This window comes from Sorex fumeus, unplaced genomic scaffold, assembly GCF_029834395.1.
Source record: "Sorex fumeus unplaced genomic scaffold, SorFum_2.1 ptg000026l, whole genome shotgun sequence".
Taxonomy (NCBI): domain Eukaryota; kingdom Metazoa; phylum Chordata; class Mammalia; order Eulipotyphla; family Soricidae; genus Sorex; species Sorex fumeus.
Window position 1 is genome coordinate 2,321,602 of NW_026606083.1, and position 22,767 is coordinate 2,344,368.

At 39.6% G+C, this 22,767-nt stretch overlaps 1 protein-coding gene across 1 annotated transcript in view; it reads left to right on the plus strand.

Moving 5' to 3' along the window:
- The window catches only part of TYR (tyrosinase), a 144,966-nt gene that overhangs the window by 116,866 nt on the left and 5,333 nt on the right, over positions 1-22,767 (plus strand). Inside the window, exon 4 of the mRNA XM_056114686.1 lies at positions 14,493-14,674. Coding sequence (XP_055970661.1) covers positions 14,493-14,674 — 182 coding nt within the window. The remainder of the gene's footprint in view (positions 1-14,492; positions 14,675-22,767) is intronic.

A 22,767-nucleotide genomic window follows, 5' to 3' on the forward strand; every position in this document is an offset into this window, starting at 1 on the left:
TTTTGAAGACAGGAGTCTTTTTGTGGCTTTGTCTCTCTTGGCCTTCCTTGCACAATCATGGAGGTGCTGAACCAGTCGATTGTATTCCTTGTCCACGTCATCAATAATGGCATCTTTCCATGTTGCGGCAATAATGCCAAAGAGCTTCCAATTGGTGGTCATTCTGGGAGTAAGAGAACTCCCAGAAGTTTAAGAAGAGACTTAAACTTTGCAGCCTTTTTTCTCCCCAATCTGTGAAGTAGAATTTTGCACGAAGGAGATGGTGGCTGGATCCCATTTGGAATTTTGGGACAACAGTGACATTGATCAGGCAAAACAGTGGATTGAATATGACGTGGTCAATTTCGTTGTGAAACTGTCCACCAGGAGACTCCCATGTACAACATTTAGATATGGCTTTCTGGAATTGTGAGTTACCATGGATGGTATTGTGTGACGTGATGAACTCAGGCAGTCTCTCGATCTTCTCCATCCTATCTTGGCATTAAAATCACCAACAATGATTTTGTAAGAAGGTGTGGTCTTCTTTATAGAACTCCTCCAGCTCTGTGTAGAATTTCTCAATTTCTTTGAAGTTGACGTTGCTGCATAGACCACGAGGATAGAAACTGCCAGCAGTGAGCCACAACCATTCAAGCATAAGCGTCTGATTTGGGATTTTAGGCATTCAAATGAATCAATGCTCATGGCCAAGTTTGTGTTGACGAGGACACAGACACCACCAATGCCTCTTTTGTCGCATGTTCTGAGGAAAAGTTCTTCTCCAGTGTCAAAAGTGACGTGGTGTAGTTGATTCCTTCTCGTCTCAGTCACAATATGTCATACTTGATCTTTCACGCTTGCACCATCAGGTCCTTGATGAATGTTTCTGATCCCAGCATATGTGCGTCGAAAGTAGAGACAGTCATTTCAGTCCTTCTTTGTTTTGGCAGCCTACTTAGGTCCTGAGATTTTATCAGCCTCTCCTTGCTCATCCTCCTTAACACTGTCTTATTGGGGGCTCTTCCAGGGTCAGGGCAATGAGGCCCATTGTAGTTACTGTTTTTGACATATCAAATACGCCACGGGTAGCTTGCCAGGCTCTGCCATACAGGTGGGATATTCTCGGTAACTTGCCGAGCTTTCAAAGAGGAATGGAGGCTTTTAAGGCAGCTTCTAATTATCCTTATAGGTGTTGCCATGGTTCACACCATATTTAAACCCCAACAAATATGAAGTGGTAATCTTGGAAGATGGGTATTAAGTGTCTTAGGATCTGTTGGAAGTGTCTTGGAACGTGGCATCGGTTGGGTAGTGGAGGTAGTGGAGGTCAGCCGATGAGGTATTTATCTGGCACCGGCAGGGTGGGGCTTCTCAGTGTGATCCCTGGGTCACTGGGGATGCCCATCACTTTTCCTTAAATATTGAGATATTCTGGTTGAGAGTTCAATATAATTAAAACCAAGATAATTTGGTCTGGAGACAGAGTAAAGTGCATAATGTGTTTTTCCTGGTCACACCTAATCTGGATTCAATTCCAGAAACCCCTTATGGCCCCCTCAGTCCCAACAGGACTGATCCCTGAGTACAGAGCCAGGAGTAAGCCCTTAGTGCTTCCACCCACATGTGGCCAAAAGCAAACAAGAGGCCAGAAAAATGGACTGCACTCAACTTTTTATGACTGTCCATTCTTTCCTTCCAAACTGGCAGTGTGCCAATTTCCCAGGAGGTAACACCCAACTCTCAACTCTCAGAGTAACCTGGGGAGTGAACTCTGATCCTTGGTTACTCCTAGGAACCCCACCCTAAGGAAACATCGGCAAAGTGACAGTTCCTCAGCTGAATTCACGATAAAAACAAATTACTGAATTTTGCAATAAAAATTAATTTCCTCCCATTAAGTCTATACTGATATTACAGGTGGAATTAAAAGAAGATACTATGAACAATTCCATAGCAACAAATGGCAGACCTACGTGAAATGGGAAAAAAAATCCTAGAAAAGTACCAATGAACAAAACTGACTCAAGAATACAGTAGGTAGGGAGCTTGCCTTACACATAGCCGACCTGGGTTTGAACCTTGATGCTTTAAATCGCCCCCTTGGCCTACCAAGAGTAATTCCTAAGCACAGAGCCAGGAATAAGTACTCAGAACTTCTGGGTATGATCCAAAAAAAGAATAAAAACAAAATGTGAACAGACAAATAGACTTATAACAAATAAAGACATTGACTTAAAAATAGTAATTAAAAACAGACTTATTACAGGTTCTTCACTTGGGAATCACTCCTGACATGACTCAGGGGACCACTATAGTGCCAGGGGAAAAACCTGAATCTGTTGCATGTAAGGCAAGCACCCTACCTGCTGTCCTATTTCTCCAGCTCCCTTCTGCAAGGCATTTAGAGTGTGATTTTAGTTTTTCACACTCTTTCAAGAAATCAAATATAGAAACTTTTCCTTATTAATCTTAGTTAAAATAATCTGATAGCAAAGCCAGACTACCCTTGTCAAACATCCCTCCCCCCAAAAAGTTAAAAGAAATTATATAATTATATTTATGATAAAAAGTTGTACAAGATATAAAAAACCCTAAGGGTTTTAAGAGAAACTATTTTTAACCACAGAGGGTTGAGGATATAGTATAGGGGTAAGTTTGCTTACAAACCTTGGTTCATTCCCTAGCACCACATATGATCACCCTGAGCACCAGCAGAAGAGTTCTTTGAGCATAGAGCCAGGAGTAATCCCTGAACTCTGCCAGGTGGGGCTCAATCCTCCCACACAAATCTACAAAAAATAGAACTAGTAAAAAAGTACCACAAAATTATGAAGCACAGAATCAAAATATGAAAAATAGCTGCATTCCTCCTCTCGATTTTTATTAAGGTAACTTAATTCATAATATTTTTAGTTACAGTGTTTTATGCCTACAACCTATTTCTAAGTAATCGTAATAAACAATCTGAAAAAATTAAGAAAAGATTCTACTTGAAGTTTCACCACATATAACATAACATTAAGAAACAAATTTCACCAAATGTATAATACTTGAACTTTGGAGCTATGTCAACAGACTGGAGAGATGTTTTTCGTTCTGAAGACATAAGTTCAATCTATATCACCTCTTAGTTCCTTGAGCACTATAAGAAAAGATTCTCCACCCTCCAAGCCAGTATTTACCCCTTTACAATACCAGGTATTATCCTCGAATAAAAACAAGCAAAAACTTATGTCATACAAAATACAAGACATAAAGCTTCAAAACAATGTTAAAATAAATTCAATATATAAATAAATGGAAATACAACCTTTTCCATGAATTAGAAATTTTAGTATTGTTAAAATGTTGGCATTCCTTAAATTAATCTATTATTCACTAATTAGTGACTACTATTAATGTATAAAGTAAAATAAATGATAGGTATTAGTCATGGTCACAGTCCTCTCATCGTTCATCGATTTGCTCCAGCGGACCCAGTAGCGTCTTCATCATGAGACTTGTTACTGTGTTTGGCATATAGAATTCCACTATAACACTGCACTGTAGCACTGTCCTCCCATTGTTCATCGATTTGCTCAAGCAGGCACCAGTAACGTCTCCATTGTGAGACTTATTGTTACTGTTTTTGGCATATCGAATACACCATGGGTAGCTTGCCAGGCTCTGCTGTGTGGGTGGGATACTCTTGGTTGCTTGCCAGCTTCTCCAAGAGAGCCAGAGGAATCAAACCCTTGTCAGCCACATGCAAGGCAAATGCCCTACCCTATCGCTCCAACCCAGAATTCCATTATAAGAAAAAAAAAATGCTGCCATCTGAGACAACAAAATGGGAATGTAAGGAGATTATGGTAACTAAAATAATTCACATAGATAAAGATAAATGTCGGATGCGATTATTTTATCTATATATGACATATATATTTGTGATCCAGTTGTTTTTGCATGACTATTTTTATAAGGCTTTTCAGTAATTCTTGCAGGATTGGTTTAGTTATTGCAAACACTTCCAGATCTTATTTATTGTAAAGGGTTCTTATATCCCTCCCTCAAGTCTAAGTGATAGACTTGTATGGTCGTAGACTCTAGGCTGGAAATATTTTTCCAATCAGTACTTTGAATATGTCATTTCACTCTTGCCTGGCTTGTAGGATGTCATGTGGAAGATCTGTTACAATCCTTACGCTCCTTTCCTCATATTTGAAAGCTTTCTTCTTTCTTGCCGCTTTAAGTAGTTGTTTTTGTCTTATGATTTTTCCATTTTGATTACTATGTGCATTGCCATTCTTCTGTTTGAGTCTGTTTTGTTTGGAACTCTTCAGGCCTCTTGAATCTGTGAAAGAGTCTCTCTCAAGATATCAGGGAAGTTCTGTTATTATTCCTTGAACCGGAAGTTTTTCACCTTCCCCTTTTTCTTCTCCTTCAGGTATTCCTGTGATTCAAAGATTGCCTGTCTCGATATTATTTACCAGGAGTCTTACATTCCCTTCCATTGGTTTACTTTTCTTTTTTACTTCACCATTGGTGATGGATAGTATTTTGTGTTAAAGATAACTGATATGGTCCTCTGCATGTTGAATTCTATTGCTGTGACTTGTTAATGTATATTTTAACTCCTGGAGTTAAATCCAGGCTTTGATGCCCTGTATCAGTTCATCTTTAAGTTGGTTGATTTTTCTTCCAGTGATTGCTAAAGCAACCTATGACCATTGTATGGAACACTGATTTGAGTTCCTCATCATGATAAGGCTTGACAGCTTATTTGTCAGGTTTTCTGTCCCTATCTGAATAGCAGGTAAAATCTTTGATTTCACCATTGTTTATAAGGATTTGTAGATGTTACAATTAGAGGATGAAATGCCATATATCTGAGGCCTTACCTAATTTTTTATTTTTCAGCAAGCAGCACTCTTTATAATCTATTAGTCTAACACACTGTTCAGTGTCTCATATATTTGTTTGTATAGAAGAGTTGAAATAGACATATTTGAGTAAATATATAAGATCCAAGAACCCTTGGATTTAGCAGGATTGAAGAGAGGGTGTTGCAACAGGAAAGGGTGGCAGATGGCACAGGAGTCAAGGGGAAGATTGGGAGGTGGTCCCTTGAAGCATCTGAATAAGAAAAGAGGCCAGACAGCATTAGTTTTCAGGATCCGTCAGGATGTGCTCTGGGTTTAAGAGGAATTTAGGGGGCTCCCTCAGTCCCAAGAACCCAGACAGGGGTAGCAGATGACATAGAAGTTGCTGGTCAGACTAAGAACTCCTGAGAGATTTTTATGAACAAATGCTGATTTCTCGGGTTAAATAAAATGACTAGTAATGCCAAACTCTCCTTCTTTATATTGATCTAACAAACCTGCTATCAAGTTGAATATAGCCTTGAAATTTTGACTTTCTGTTTTAATAAACAATTACTAATATCTTGCATATCAATGGGCATATATTTTACCTGGAATAGAATATCATGTCTCCTGTCCCAATTTCATCACTGGATACATACATAAATTGTTCCAGAAATTGAAAATTGAGCACAGACTTTTTACTGCTCTCAAGTAGGGATTAAATTTATGACAACTTTTCTCTATAAAATGAGATATATCTGTCTCAATCATATATCTGTCTTCTTGATTTTAGGGGGTTTAAATAAGCAAAATATATTTATTTTGGTGTTCTGGTTGGAGTGATAGCACAGCGGTAGGCCGTTTGCCTTGAGCACAGCCAGCCCGGTCGAGCAGGGTTCAATTCCTCTGCCCTCTCCGAGAGCCCGGCAATCTACCAAGAGTATGTCACCCACATGGCAAAGCCTGGCAAGCTACCCATGATATATTCAATATGCCAAACACAGTAACATGCCAAACACAGTTACAAGAAGTCTCAAAATGAAGACGTTACTGGGCCTGCTCAAGCAAAATCGATGAACAACGGGAGGACAGTGTTCATTCATTCATTTTTTCCTGAGGTAGATTATAAGATCTAGAGTAGAACAAATGTTATGAAGTGTTGAACATTTATTATGTGGTCTGCAGTGGGAAGAGCTTAGAAAGTAGGCTTCCTAAAACACACTGTCACTGTCACTGTCCTCCCGTTGTTCATCGATTTGCTCAAGCAGGCCCAGTAACGTCACCATTGGAGACTTTGTTGTTACTGTGTTTGGCATATCGAATACATCACAGGTAGCTTGCCAGGCTCTGCTGTGAGGGCGAGATACTCTCGGTAGCTTGCCGGGCTCTCCGAGAGGGGTGGAGGAATCGAACTCGGGTCGGCCATGTTGGCTGCATGCAAGGCAAACGCCCTACCGCTGTGCTATCGCTCCAGCCACACACACACACACACACACACACACACACCACACACACACACACACATATATATATATATATTATATATATACATATATTCTCAGGTGGCACACAATTATTTTCCTATAGTTGCATTTTGTTGTAAATAATAAATGTCTGCAACAATTTGTGTATGTTTCCCTCACTAAAATGAAAAATGAGGTGATTTGTGAGATGGATTACTAAAGAACAGAATGCTTAATTAGTACATTAGCACTTGTTTTCTTTATCTTTTCAGCTCTACTGACAAACCCAATCTCCTTACAAAAGTTAGTCAGGGTGTAACAAAGGCATTCAAGACCTGTTAAGTAGGATGAAGAAAAATAGAAGAGAAATTGGGGAGCGGAGGAAGGTGATAATCCAAGGAAGAAAGCCAAATAAGTTACACATAAATGGATTTGCTTCTTAGTTTCTTTCAAGGTTATTCATTGTTTTCTCTTTCCCTTCTCTTCTTCATCCTTTTTTTTGTGTGTGTGTATAACACTGTGAGGTACAGTTGTGGACTTACACATTTTCAAACTTGGGTTTCATTTATACAATGATCAAGTACCCATCCCTCCACCAGTGCCCATTCTCCACAGTCAATGATCCCAGTAGCCCTCAACCCCCCCCACCCCATATGCCCCACCCCACCCCGCCTTTGTGGCAGGGCATTCTCTTTTGCTCTCTCTTTCCCTTAGGGTGTTGTGGGTTGCAATAAAGATATTGAGTGGCCATCATGTTCGGTATCTCTCTACTTTCAGCACGCATCTCACATCCCAAGTGAATCCTCCAAACATCCTTTACTTGATGTTTCCTTCTCTATCTGATCTGCTTTTTCCTCCAGCATGTGCTGCCAGCTTCCAAGTCATGAAGCAGATCTCCTGGGAATTATCTCAACTTATCTCTTGGGTGTTCATCCGTTACTTTATATTCCCCAGATGAGTGCAGTCTTTCTATGTCTGTCCCTATCTTTCTGGCTTATTTCACTTAGCATGATATTTTTCGTGTAGAACCACTTGTAAGTAAATTTCATGACTTCATCTTTTCTAAAAGCTGCATAGTATTACATTGTGTAGATATACCAAATCTTCTTTAACCACTCATCTGTTCTCAGGAACTCTGGTGTTTTTCCAAATTTTGGCTATTGTGAAAAGTGCAGCAATGAACATAGAAGTGCACTTGTCATTTCAACTGTACTTTTTTGCCTCTCCAGGATATATTCCAGGAGTGGTATTGCTGAGTCAAATAGGAGCTCAATTTCTAATTTTTTGAGAATCATTCATACTGTTTTCCAAAAGGGATGAACCAGTTGTCATTCCCACCAGCAATGAAAGAGAGTCCATTTCTCCCCAATGCGCATCAACACCGGTTGCTTTTGTTCTCTTGGATGTGGGCCAGTCTCTGTTATGTGCGATGATATCTCATTGTTGTTTTGATCTGGTTTTCCTTGATAATTAGTGATATAGAGTGTTTCCTCATGCGCCTTATAGCCATTCGCATTTCTTCTTTGAGAAAGTTTCTGTTCATATCTTCACCCCATTTTATAAAAAATTTTTGTTAGTGAGACATCCTGAGGTACAGTTGTAGACTTACAAATTTTTGTGCTTGGGTTTCAGTTATACAGTGATCAAATACCCATCCCTCCACCAGTGCCCATTTCCCACCACCACGGATGCCAGTATCCCTCGCACCCCCCACCCCCCCATCCCACCCTGTCTCTGTGGCAGGGCATTCCATTTTGTTCTCTCTCTCCTTTTGGGTGTTGTGGTTTGCAAAAGAGGCAATGTCTTCACCCCATTTTTTGATGGAGTTGGATGTTTTCTTCTTGTGGAGTTCAACGAGTGCTTTGCACATCCTTGAAATCAACCCATTATCGGATGGGTATTGGGTGAATATCCTGTCCCATTCTGTAGATTGTCTTCGTATTTTGGTCACTGTGCAGAAGCTCCTGAATTTAAGATAGTCCCATTTGTCTCTGTTTTCACTTGCTTGGCCAATGGCGTGTCATCTTAGAAGACACTGTTCACTTCAATGTCGTGAAGAGTTTTGCCAACCTTGTCTTCAATGTACCTTATGGATTCCGGTCTGATGTTAAGGTCTTTAATCCATTTTATCGTACTTTTGTACATTGTGTTAGGTAGACATCTAAGCCCATATTTTTTTGCATGTAGCTGTCCAGTTTTGCCAGCACAATTTGTTAAAGAAGCTTCCCTTGCTCCACTTCACATTTCTTGCTTCTTTATCAAAGATTAGATGATAATATGTTGGTGGGGGAGGGGTGTCAGTATAGTCAACCCTGTTCCATTGGTCTGCAGCTCTGCCTTTGTTCCAGTACCATGCTGTTTTAATTATTACTGCCTTGTAGTAGAGTTTGAGGTTAGAGAGGTTGATTCCTCCCATTTTCTTTTTCCCAAGAATTGCTTTAGCTATTCCTGGGGGTTTATTGTTCTATATGCATTTCATGAGTGTTTGCTCCATTTCTTTGAAGAATGTCATGGGTATGCTTATAGGAATTGCATTGAATTTTTACAATGCTTTGGGAAGTATTGCCATTTGGACAATGTTAATTCTCCCGATCCATGAGCAGGGGATATCTCCCTTTCCTCATGCCCTCTTTTAGTTCCTGAAGTAGCGTTTTGTAGTTCTCTTTGTACAGATCTTTTACATCCTTAGTTAAGCTGATACCTAGATACTTTATTTTCTGAAGCACAATTGTCAACGGGATTATTTCTTTTATGTCATTTTCTTCTCTCTCATCATTTGTGTATAAGAAAGCCATGGACTTTTGGGTATTGATTTTATAGCCGGCAACTTTACTATACAAGTCTATTGTTACTAGGAGTCTCTTGGTAGACGTTTTAGGGTTCTCTAAGTATAGTATCATATCATCTGCGAATAGTGAGAGCTTGATTTCTTCCTTTCCTACCTGAATGCCCTTAATATCTTTTTCTTGCCTAACCGCTATTGCAAGTACGTCCAGTACTATATTGAACAGCAGTTGATTGAGTGGGCATTTTTGTCTCATCACTGATCTTAGAGGGAAGGCTCTTAGTTTTTCACCATTGAGGATGATGCTTGCTATAGACTTGTGGTAGATGGGTTTAACTATAGTGAGGAAAGTCCCTTCTGTACCTATTTTGGCGAGGGTTTTCATCATAAATGGGTGCTGGATCTTGTCAAATGCTTTCTCTGTATCTATTGATATGATATATGGTTTTCATCTTTTTTGTTTATATGCTGGATTATGTTGATTTATTTCCAAATGTTTAAACCATCCTTTCATCCCAGCTATAAATCCCATTTGGTCGTGGTGTATGATCTTTTTAATGAGTTGTTGAATTCTATTTGCTAGTATTTTGTTGAGAATCTTCGCATCTGTGTTCATCAGGGATATTGACCTGTAGTTTTCTTTTCTTGTGGTATCCTTGATTCCTTTTGGTATTAGAGAGATATCACCCTCATAGAAACTCTTTGGGATAGTTTTTGTTTCTTCAGTTTCCTGGCCATGTTGAATGTATGCAAGGCAAACGCCCTACCGCTGTGCGAGCGATAGCACAGCGGTAGGGCGTTTGCCTTGCATGCAGCCAACATGGCCGACCCGAGTTCGATTCCTCCACCCCTCTCGGAGAGCCCGGCAAGCTACCGAGAGTATCTCACCCGCCCGGCAGAGCCTGGCAAGCTCCCCGTGACGTATTTGATATGCCAAACACAGTAACAACAAAGTCTCCAATGGAGACGTTACTGGGCCTGCTCGAGCAAATCGATGATCAACGGGAGGGCCTTTACTTTACTTTACTTACAATTTCGTGGCAAAGCTTGAGAAGAACTGGCAGTAGGTCCTCTTTCAATATTTCAAAAAATTCACTAATGAATCCATCTGGAACTTGGCTTTTGTTTTAGGGAAGACTTTTGACTACAGTTTCAATTTCCTTGATATTAATGGGTCTATTCAGGTACTCTAGATCTTCTTAATTCAGCCTGGATTATAGGAATACAGGAATTTATCCTTTTCTTCTAGGTTCTCTAGTTTTGTGCCATATAGACTTTCAAAGTAGTCTCTGATGATCTTCTGAATTTCTTTGGTTTCTGTTGTGATGTCCCCCTTTTCAATTCTGATTTGGTTTATTAGAGTTTTCAATCTCTCTTTATATGTGAGTTTTGCTAGTGGTTTATCAATTTTGTTTATTTTCTTTAAGAACCAGCTCTTGGTTTCATTGATCTTTCAGATAGTTTTTTGGGTTTCCATGTCATTGATTTCTGTCTAAGTGTTATGGTCTCTTTCCTTCTGCCTGGTTTGGTCTCCTTTTGTTGTTCCTTTTCTAAGATCTTGAGCTGTGAAGTCAAGTTGTTTATGTGGGCCTTTTCTTCCTGAGAAATTCTTGCAGAGCTATAAATTTCCCCTTAATACGGCTTTAGCTGCATCCCACATGTTCTGGTAGCTTGTGTCTTCATTCTCATTTGTTTCCAGGTATCTTTTGATTTGTTCCTTGATTTCTTTCATGACCCACTCGTTCAATATTGAGTTGTTTAATTTCCAGGTTTTTATTTGGTTTTCTGCATCTTTACATGATAACTTCTATCTTCAGTGCTTCGTGGTCTGAAAAGATAGTTGATAGAATGTCTATCTTCCTGATTCTGTTAAGGTATTCTTTGTGGCCCAGCACATGGTTTATTCTAGAAAATGTTGTATGTGCACTGGAAAAGAATGTGCATTTTTTAAGGGGAGGGTATATAAATTCCTGTATAGATCTATTAGCCCTCTCTCTTTTATTTCTTGTTTCAGAGTCATTATTTTCTTGCTGAGTTTTAATCTTCTTGATATATCCAGAGGTCATAAGTCAGTGTTGAAGTCTCCAAGTACTATTGTGTTGCTCGCAATGTCCTTCTTAAGGTCTGTTAGCAGTTGTTGTGCTTGGCTAGTCCCTCACTGAGTGCATATGCGTTTAGGAGTGTGATTTCTTCCTGCTGTATATAAATAAATAATAATAAAGGCCCTCCCGTTGATCGTTGATTTGCTCAAGCAGGCCCAGCAACATCTCCATTGGAGACTTTGTTGTTACTGTGTTTGGCATATCGAATACTCTCGGTAGCTTGCTGGGCTCTCCGAGAGGGGCAGAGGAATCGAACTCGGGTCGGCCATGTTGGCTGCGTGCAAGGCAAACGCCCTTACTGCTGTGCTATCCCTCCAGCCCTGCTGTATATATCCCTTATTAATAAAAAATGGCCTTCACTATCCCTTCTAATCTTTTTCAACCTGAAAACTATGTTGTCCTATACTAGTAGGGCTACCCCAGCTTTCTTGAGGGGATTGTTTTCCATCCTTTGCCTTTGAGTCTGTGTTTGTTCTGACTGTTCAGATGTGTGTCTTGTAGGTAATAAAATGTTGGGTTCAGTTTCTAAATCCATTCTGCCACTCTGTGTCTATTAATTGGTGAATTTAGACCATTGACGTTGAGAAAGATTATTGTCATGGGGTTTGCATCATCTTTCTGTAAGAGTTTGTTGTGCTTCTAGGGGGTTCTCTTGTCTTACAGTAGCCCCTTTAGCCCTTCTTTTAGGTTTGGTTTTGAGTCTATGAAACTCCTGAGCTGTTGTTTATCCACAAAATAATATACGTTCCTTCGAGTTTGAGTGTGAGCCTAGCTGGATAAAGTATTCTTGTTGAAGCGTTCATTTCATTGAGCTTTTTTCCTATATCCCACCATTGTCTCTGGGCTTGGAGGATTTCCTCTGATAGGTCTGCTGTGGATCTAAGGGGTGCTCCTTTGTATGTGATTTCCTTCTTTGACCTTGCTGCTTAAAATATTGTGTCTCTATCAGTGGCATCCCTCATTCTAACTATGATATGTCTTTGAGTGTTTTTGTTAGTGCCTCTTTTAGCTGGCGCTCTTCGGGCTCCTTGAATCTGGATGCCTGCACCTCTGGGAACTTTTCAGCAATGATTTCTTTCACTGTGGCATTTTCATTGGGATTGCTTCCCTGACCTTCTGATACTCAATGATTCTAATGTTGTTCCTCTTGAAATCATCCCCTACAACTCTGATTCGCTCCAGAGCTATTTTGAGGTCTCTTCTCATTGTTTGTTGTTGCCTGTAGGCTTCCTGCAGTTCATCTTCCAGCTCACTATTTCTGTCTTCGGCTGTAGCCATTCTACTGTTGACGGTACACACTGAGTTTTTTATTTCATCTCCCGAATTCTTTGTGACACTTCTGTGCTTATCTTTTCAATTTCTGCTCTCATTTCTTCCTGTAATTTCTTGTTTCTTCGATGCATTGTTTCTTCCATGTCCTTTTTTAATTTACTGGATATCTGCCCCACCGTTTCTTTGAGTTCATTGAACATCTTCAATAGTTCATCTCTAAATTCTTTATCTAAGAGCTCACATTTGTCTGTGATGCCTGTTGAAGCTTCTGGACTCTTTTCATCGTCCTCTCCTTGTGGTGGGGATTTGCACTTTCTTCGTGTTATTGTGGTTTTATGTAGACTGAAATGTGACACCAGATTTCTGGGTGTGGGTAAAACAACTGGGAACACGTGAACAGCTGCTGACCCCAAAATAGACCACGCCCAGTTCTGCAGAGCCCATGCCCACCTCCGCACAGGGGACTCCCACTTCTGCATGGGCCACCCCCTACTGGTACCTGGGAGAGGGAGAAAACTGGCTGGGGCATTGGAGACGAACAGGACGGGGTGCTGGGGCTTTGTATTTTCTTCTTATGATTCCACTGTGTCTCCTTTTGTCGTGTACATTATGATAATGTATAGTTTCTGATCTTGGTTTGCATATTTTTCTGTTCTGTAAGCATAAACTTATGATTCCACAGTGTAAGACAAATACTGATTAAGTAGTACAGGTGAGTACTGAACAAGCAGTTTATATTTCAAGATTAGTGTCAGCAGAGTTCTTCCCATGTTGCCTTAGAGAGAGAAAATAGGAACATCAGAACCTAGTAGAAGCACCTGTCTTCTCACAACATGGGCAGAAATATTTCCATTACTCCGTGGGAGCACACACAAGAGCAGTCTCGGGAGTGCTCACAGAGTGCACTCGGGTTTTCAGGCATGAGTCTGTGATTAATCCAAGTATTGTGTATTTATTTTTGGTGACATCAATTAGGATGCAGATTAGGTTCTTTCTATTCAACCACCTTCTTTATCCATAGTTATTGTGTGCAACAGAAACTAATGCTGGCGACTTAAACAAGAAATTGTTTTCTGAGAAGAGGTCGAATAATTCAGTAACACAGTGAGTTTAAAAACAGATAAAAAATGGGAAGAGGGAAGCCACTATAGCACATAATTTTTTTTAAATACTATAGAATGCAGGAGTTCCCCAGGACAAAGGAGATTTTGCTCAGCCTTTCCTCCAGCCACTAAATGCTGAGTATTGCTCCCACACTAACATTGCGTGGACATAGAATGTCCTTTCTTGTCCTGCTTCTTTATCCCATTGTCTCCTCTCTCCAAGTCTAGTGTGGTGCATGAGTACATCAACTGCAGGGGAAATTGGTGGACAAGAAAAAACGTTTGTACCCTCTGCCTTGGGAAATGAGTTCTTTCTTCCCGGAATCGTTAAGCAACAATATCACCAAAAGTAACAAGGGAATTGAAATTCTTATTAAAGTCCCTCACGATGACCAAAAATGACCAAATTCCTGTCCTGAGTCCAATTTTGTTTGTGGCATTTTCCTTGGGTTAATTATTTTGTTTGGGAGAAGAAACACTGGCGGGGTGGGGCAGGGTGGGGAGGACACACCGGGTGGTGCTCAAGGCTTGCTCTTGGCTCCATGCTCCGGGCCTCTCTGGGTGGGGCTCAGGAGACATGCACATGCCAAAGTTCAATCCCAGGTCAGCATGTCCAAAGCAAGTGCCTTGACTCCTGTCCTGCTTCTCTGGACTGTCAGTCACCTAAATAAAAATTCACTCTTGTTCTGAAATATTTTAGAAGTTCTAAGGTTATCATGTACATTTTATTCATTTTCTAGTATGTTAATTATCCAAGCTATCCTTAAATAACATTTCTTTCAAATAAAATATCTTCAGAAATAGATTCAACTGGTGTTTTACACAAATTTTTCAAAACATAAAATCAAATTTTGTATATATCTATTTCTTGAACTTTCATACTGTTTGTTACTTCTCTTTAATCATACATTACTGAGTCTGGATGGTCCTTTCCTCTGCAGTATTTTTGAACAGTGGCTCCGGAGGCACCGCCCTCTTCAGGAAGTCTACCCGGAGGCCAATGCACCTATTGGACATAACCGAGAATCCTACATGGTACCTTTTATACCACTGTTCAGAAATGGAGATTTCTTTATTTCATCCAGAGATCTGGGCTATGACTATAGCTATCTACAAGACTCAGGTAAAATCCATTTTTCCCCATACGAATTACTGAATCTAATGAACCATTTTGAAAATGCACAAAATATTGTTCTTAAAATGTTTTCTCTGTGGGGGCTGGAGCGATAGTACAGCGGGTAGGGCATTTGCCTTGCATGTGGCCGGCCAGGGTTCGATCCCCAGCATCTCATATGGTCCCCCGCAGCACCGCCAGGAGTAACTCCTGAGTGCAGAGCCAGGAGTAACCCCTAAGCATTGCTGTGTGTGACCGAAAAAAGCAAAAAAAAAAAAATGCTTTCTCTGAGCACTTCAAATTGAAAAAATATGTTACAACATGTAACATATTGCTAATTTATAAGTAGATGAACCATGCTTCAAACGTACTTCATTTTATATCCATTCTTATTAATATGGTCGTTCTGTACTTGGCCACTAGGAGAAAAGCACAATTTAAATAACAAGAGAAAAATTTTTGAGACCACTGAGTGACCTTGGGATATTTTACTTTAATTCCCTAAATATTATTTTCATAACTCATTCTGAGATCAGACTTCCTCAAAATGTTACTGTGAAAATTAAAAACCAATATTCTAATGATACTGGTATAGCACAGAAAAAGATAAAGACATTTTAGCATTATGCTTTAAACTTCTTCTAAGGTGAACAGTAAAAAAAATTATTTTAAGCTTAAACTTAATAAAAATGATGGTAATATTGTCATAATGATAATTGCCATGGCTATAACTATGATAGTAGTAGTTACATCCAGTCTACATAATACTACTGAGCATGTCAGCATTATCTTGATACATTAAGAACAGATAGTTATGTTTCCTAATACTCCTAATACCTAGGAACTTGCCACATGCATATTTTACAACCATGTTAATAATCATATATTTATGTATTACATATAGAGAGAGGTGAAATACAATTTCAATTTGAAGATGGATGATTGGGGAAATAAATATTCTCAATTAAGTGTAAATCTTATTTATTATTTAGTGAAGAGTGATACCACATAGCCAACATAGGATAGGGCTTACCAGCATAAAGTGAGGCTTAAGTAAAAGTGATTCTTTTGGGGAGCTGTTGAGATTGAACAACAGGTAGAGCACTTGACTTGCACAGGGCCCACTGGATTGGATCCCCAGTAACGTATATGATCCCCTAAGCCTTCCATTAATGATCCTTGAGTGCAGAGCCAAGAGTAAGTCCTGAATACTGCTGGACATAGCTCAATAAATAAGTAAATAACAACAAAAGTTATTTTTTTCAAAATTTAATTCTTGATGTTTTAAACATGTAATATGAAACATCTGTAAAAGCCAAGTGGCAACTTGAGCCTCTCTCCAGCCCTGTAACCAGGCTAGATCCACTGCCCTCAGAGGGTCCTGGGGCGCCCCTGCTGGACTGTGGAGGGAAGCCTAACAGCAAGGAGCTGCAGAGCCTTGAAGCTAATTTTCCAAGAAGCAATTTAACAACTTTCTGAAGACAGAACAAAATTCACAAACATGTTACAGAGGGATGGAAAAACTACTCAGGACAATGAGTTCACTCCATATCGATGTGATGTATGCAGCAAAAAGATATACAGAGTGGAAGAATGAGCAGGAAGTTAAAAAATTATACAAAAGTTGTGAGAGAGACAGAGAGAGACAGAGACACAGAGAAAGAGAGAGAGAGAGAGTGAGTGAGAGAGGGAGAAAGATGGCAGTTTCTTAATGATGGTAGTTTCTTAATGATCAAGGAATATCACAGTATGAACAATTAATAGTTCTAAACATTTATGCACCTAATGAGAGACCTTAAGCTTATGTTTCAAACAACTGCTAACAGACCTGTGATTACTGATAGAAACTCAATAGTATTTGGAGACTTGAACACAACTTTATCACTTTTGTGTTTATCAACTGGACTAAAAATCAACAAGAAAACTCAGCCTTTGAAGGAAGAAGTAGAAGACATGGGCCTAAGTAGACATGTATAGAGCTTTTTCAAATTCCCTAAAGTCTAATAGATATTCTTCTGTAGAGCACACAGGACATTCTCCAAGACAAACTGCATGCTGGGTTACATAACATACCTCCACATAAAATCATACAGACTTTTTATCAACTATACCTCTCAACTATACCTATCATATCAACTATACCTATCAGACCATGATGAGTTTAAAATATGTTAATCACAAGCAGAAATGAGGGGGGGAAATCCTCAAACATTTAGAAATTAAACAACTCACTAGTAAGAAAAATAGTGTGTCAGAGAATATCAGGAAACATACAAAGTTTTCTAGAAACAAGTTTGAACAAAAATGCTAGCCACCAGAACACAAGGGACACAGCAAACATGATGTTACAAAGAAAGTTCTAGCAGTGAAAGCGTTCATTGTAAAGCTAAAAAAAAATCACATAAGCAATCTAACTGCACAATTTAAGCATCTAGGGGGAAAAATATAAAGCCAGCAGAAAGAAGAAAAAGTTAGGGCAGGAAATAATAAAATAGAACCCAAAAATGCAATCCAATATAAAGGAAATCAAAATTGCATCTTTGAAAAACTAAGCACTGTCCTCCTACTGTTCATCGATTTGCTCGAGCGGACACCAGTAACATCTCAAAACAAATTGTGAGACTTGTTACTGTTTTAGGCATATTGAATATGCCATGGGGAGCTTGCCAGGCTTTGCCGTATGGGTGGGATACTAGCAAACTTAATATCAATACATTATAAAGGTCTAGCCCACGTGCTCCTGTCATCAAAGACAGGCTCTGGACATAGAGCCCAGGACCTCGTGGGCTTCTCCCTGGCAGACTCAAGGCTCTAGATCAGGGAATCGCCCCGACTGATGTCATCTCTAATTCCCTAAACCCCAAATCACATAGGTGCTATTGTATATGGGACAGATTAAAGCTAACCTCTTCATACTGAAGCCAGAGGATGAATCAACCATACTTCACTGACCTTATGTAGTTATATAGCTCAGTCAAGCAAACATAGTGAATAGTTCAAAAGTCCTTTGTCAGAATCTAATAGCACTACATAGTATAGGAAAAACTCCTAAGAGCAGAGGTTTTATCAGTAAATAGTATTCTGGTCTAAACATATTAACACATCATTTCTTAAGTAACTGGAAATCTTAAACTCCAACAATAATGAAAATAAAACTCAAAGAACAATGGGGAAAGTGAAAAATCACCCAACTGCTGTATCAGACAGAGATAGAAACCCAAAACGATTAGGTTTGTTGATGAGGATCTGAACGCAACACTCACTACATTAGCAACAGAAACCAAGCAAGCACTGGCACATGAAATTAAGATGAGAAATTAGACAACTCAATGAATAACTGATTCAGAGGATGACAGATTCCATACAAAATGAACAGAAAGAACTAGAGAACACAAGAAAAAGCCATAGCGAGAACAGGTATAGAACCAAATAGATGAACTTAAAGACAAAATACAAGACAGCATTGATGGGTGCTGTACAAACATTTGGTTAGGCAGTCTGAGGCACTGAGACAAGGAACGGGAAAGAAATGATTCACAGAAGACCACAAGAATCGCTCAGGTCTTTTGATAAAGAGCAGTCTTTTCAGCCTCCTTTTATTTGCTGGCTTATTATAATCACATCCAATGAAATTAAATGGCATGAGAGGAATCACCAATGAATTTCAACAGCATGGTACAAGAACATGATCAATTAAAGGAAGAAAGACATAATCAGTTATAAAAAAAACATAGTCAATTATATAGGTCATGACCTCTTCATACCTGAAAACATAGTCAATTACATCACACCCTCCTCACACCTGGGGTCTCTGAAAACAGGAGAAGATATTTATAACTGAAGTTAGCTAGGTCTGAAACATGTGAGAAGGGAAAGCTGCTGCTTTGTGCTGCAGGAATTTGCTGGCCACAGAGAGTCAGTTTTGCCTTTTCCATATCAATCAGACTTTCAAGCTCAGGTTCGCCCACTTAGTGCAATGTGGGGTCCTGGTTCTGCTTCCTGCTTGCAGTCCAGAGTCCAAGGACTAATCTTTATGATATGGTTGGACACCAACAGATGGGGAACTGACAAAAAGAAGAGAATCACTAGATGGAAAGAGGATGTAAGGAATCTAATGGGTAACAGTATCACTGTACCACTGTATCACTGTCATCCTGTTGATCATGGAATTACTCGGGCAGGCGCCAGTAATGTCTCTTTACTACCAGCCCTGAGACTTTAGCAGCCTCTTCTTAATTGTCGTTTCCCAATGACTGAAGGCTTTTTTAGGGTTAGGGGAATGAGACCTATGGACTTCATGCCAGGCTGTGGGGCGGGTGAGAGCCCTCCCCAACCCCAAGAGACCCAGCCCCGACAGCTAACCTCCACTGCCCAACCACCTCCATACTCCAGACCACTTTCTGGACACATCATAAGACACTTCTACCCATTTATTCCTCTCAGAGAGCCAAGCAAGCTACTGAGAGTATCCCACCCGCACAGGTACAGCCTCGAAAGCTCCCCATGACATATTCGATATGCCAAATGCAGTAACAACAATAGGTCTCATGGGTAACAGTAAGAAGACCAATCTCCAAATATTAGGAATACCAGGCGAAGAGGAAGACGGGAACAGGATAGAACAAGAGGGGAGAAAGAACATAACTGAGAGTTTCCCCACTCTCTGGGGGGAGGCTGATATTTAAGAGGCCTAAAGAGGAACAAGCAAAATAAATCCAGAGAGAACAATGGCAAGATATATAGTGATCAAAATGGCAAAATGCAAAGACAGAGATAGACTCCTTAAAGCTTCAAGAGGAAATAGAAACTTTCAATATAAAGGAAACAACATTAGAATCACAACAGATCTCTTATATGAAACAGGAAAAAAAGTGGAATGACAGATACAAATTAATCAATGAAAAGAAAACATTCCATCTACAGTCAAATACCCTGCAAAAGCTCTATTTAGATGAGATGGAAGTACAAAAGCATTCGCAGACAACCAAGAGCTGACAGCATTTACTATAACTAGGCTGGCCCTGAATGAAATACTGAAAGACCATTTATATAAACCAAATGGCCAACTGTAGAAGCAACAGCCCTACACAGTAATAGAAGTACAGCCTTTTACAATGGGCTGAATGTCAATAGATTGAACTATACCATCTATAGAAAGAGAACAGTAAAGAATCGAACAGCACCTGGCCCAGACAAGGTCAGACCCGAACACCTGAAGAACCTACTGCCAGTACTCATCAATACACTGGCTTGGCTCTTCACACGCTACCTGTCTGAATGCAAGGTTCTGTCCCAATGAAAACCAACAGGACTGTACTACTGTACAAGAAGGGAGACATCTATGACATTGGCAATTATCGATCTGCCTGTTGTCTGTCGTCTACAAGCTATTCACTCGAGTCATCCTTAATAGGATTGGCAGAACACTAGATGAAAGACAACCATGCGAGCAAGCTGGGTTCCACAAAGGATTCAGCACAGTTGACCATATCCACACAAAAACCAACATCACTGAGGTTTCTCAGGAGTTCAAGATGCCACTCTGTCTAACGTTCATTGATTTAAAGAAGGCCTTTGATTCTGTAGAGACAGAAGTGGTCATCGAAGCCCTAGCCAAACAGGGCGTTCAAACTCAATACATCAGGATCCTCTGTGAGCTTACAGATTCACTACCAGGATCTCAACATTCTACAAGGAAGTGATCATCCATGTCAAGAGAGGGGTTCGGCAGGGTGATACCATTTCACCGAAACTCTTCAGTGCCACCCTCGAGAACATCATGTGGCAACTGAAATAGGAAGCAATGGGAGTGAAGATAGACAGTCGGCAACTACACCACCTCTGGTTCGCTGATGACATCGTTCTAATAACGCCAAACATTAGCTAAATGGCACAAATCCTGGCCGACTTCGACTGTGACTGTAGAAAGGTCAAACTATAGCTGAATCTCACGAGACAATGATAATGAGAAACGGTATCATTCCTGATGCTCCATTCGCTCTCAATGGAACAAACATCTCTGAATGTAACAGTTATGTGTACCTAGGTCGAGAAGTGAACATGATGAATGACCTGGCACCTGAGTTGTGCAGGAGGAAGAGAGTAGCTTGGAACACCCTCGAGAGCATTGAAGAAACAACTAAGAGGACGAAGAATCTCTGGCTTCAGGCACATCTCTTCGATTCCACTGTTCTTCCTGCATTAACATATGCTTCAGAGACCTGGGCCCTATGAAAACAGGATAAGAATGTTATTCAGGTCTCCCAAAGAGAAATCAAAAGAGCTGTGCTTTCAGTAACCAGCTTCACTCAAATGACAGAAAGAATCTGGAGTTCTGACCTCCATCGATCGTCAAGAATCAGGGATGCTGTCTTGTTTCCCAAGGCATCAAAAATCAGATGGGCTGGACACGTAATGAGATTTGGAGATGACCGCTGGACTAGAGCCATTACCAACAGAATTCCACAGGACCTCAAAAGATTGCGTGGCTGCCCACCTACAAGATGGTCAGACTTCTTCGTCAAGACCCTGAACGATCAGTTTGAGGCTTTTTGTGTTCCTAGAACAAGCAAACACCATTGGGTTATACTAGAACGCGATAGGGATAAATGGAGAAGTTACTGGCACCCGCTCGAGCAAATTGATGAGTAACAGGATGTGAAGTGATCAAGTGATCAAGTGATCCCATCTAAAGGCACCAATTGGAAGAATGAATCAGGAAGCAAAATCCATCCATTTTCTCCTTCCAAGAAACATTATAAAATCATAGGATAGACATAGACTTGGGATGAAATGATGAAAACAATCAGTAAACAGATAAAAGCTGGCACAGACATATTTGCATCACATCAAACAGCTTTCATTGCTGCCTTGCTACCCATCAATCACTTCTTCTGGTTATTGTTACTTTTAAGCTAGGAACTCTGCTTTATTTGTTTTATCTAGTATGTAGACTACCCTCTGGCTTCTACTGTATTTCAGATAACATTGATGAATTAATGAAAAAAAGTAATGAACATAAGAGTGAAAATACAAAACACATACTATTGAAGAGGTTATGATCATACCTAAATTAAAAGTACATTAAAATAATTTTAACACACAGATAATTATACCATGTCACAAGGGAGCAAATAGTTTCAGAATCTGAAAGAGAAACTTAGCTGACCCAATGATCAAAAAAGATTTGATAAAAAAAAATGTAATAATTTTGGCCACACATGGCAGTGACCAAGAGCTTCCCCAAGATCCACGCTTGGGGTTAGTCCTCGTAGCACCGAGAGCAGATGTATGCTATGTCAGAAATAAAATCTGGACCTCTTCTGTGTAAAGCATGAGTCATTATATAGAAAAAATTTCTGTTGTTGGATCTGGAGAGTATAAATACAGATAAATTTATTTTGGAATGATAGGAATCAATAACATTTATAATTTTTCCTATATGTTATGAGTTGTAATGAGCAATAGGTATACTTTTCATTTTCAATATTAGAAGAAAACTTTTAGATCCCTATTTTATTAAGTCAAGAAAATAGTAATTAAATGCCCATATGTTTGCTGTATGGGTAATAGGACACATGAATTTACTTTGGAAATATAGAGCATGTGCACACACAAAATAAAAGATTAGTTAATCTGAATAAAAATTAACATAAAAGAAAAATTAGAAACTGACTGAATGAAAATGATAAAAACATTTTCTGATTTAATATTGGAAATAGAAATAGTTTTTAAAAATTCTTCTGATCCAAAAATATTCCTACTTTAATGTTTCTTAACATTAATCATTTTATGGTGAACAGTGAGACTCATTTTAAATTTTATTCCTTACTGCTTCACAATCTTTCCAAAATATTTTATATATAAGCTTTGGTATGCAAATATTTGCTAATAGGTTTTAGGTTGATTTTAGTTTTGATTATTTGAATAATAAGTGGGTAGGGCATTTGCCTTGCATGCGGCCGACCCAGGTTCAATTTCTCTGTCCCACTCAGAGAGCCCGGCAAGCTACTGAGAGTATCTCGCCCTCACGGCAAAGCCTGGCAAGCTACTTGTGACGTGTTTGATATGCCAAAAACAGTAACAATAAGTCTCACAATGGA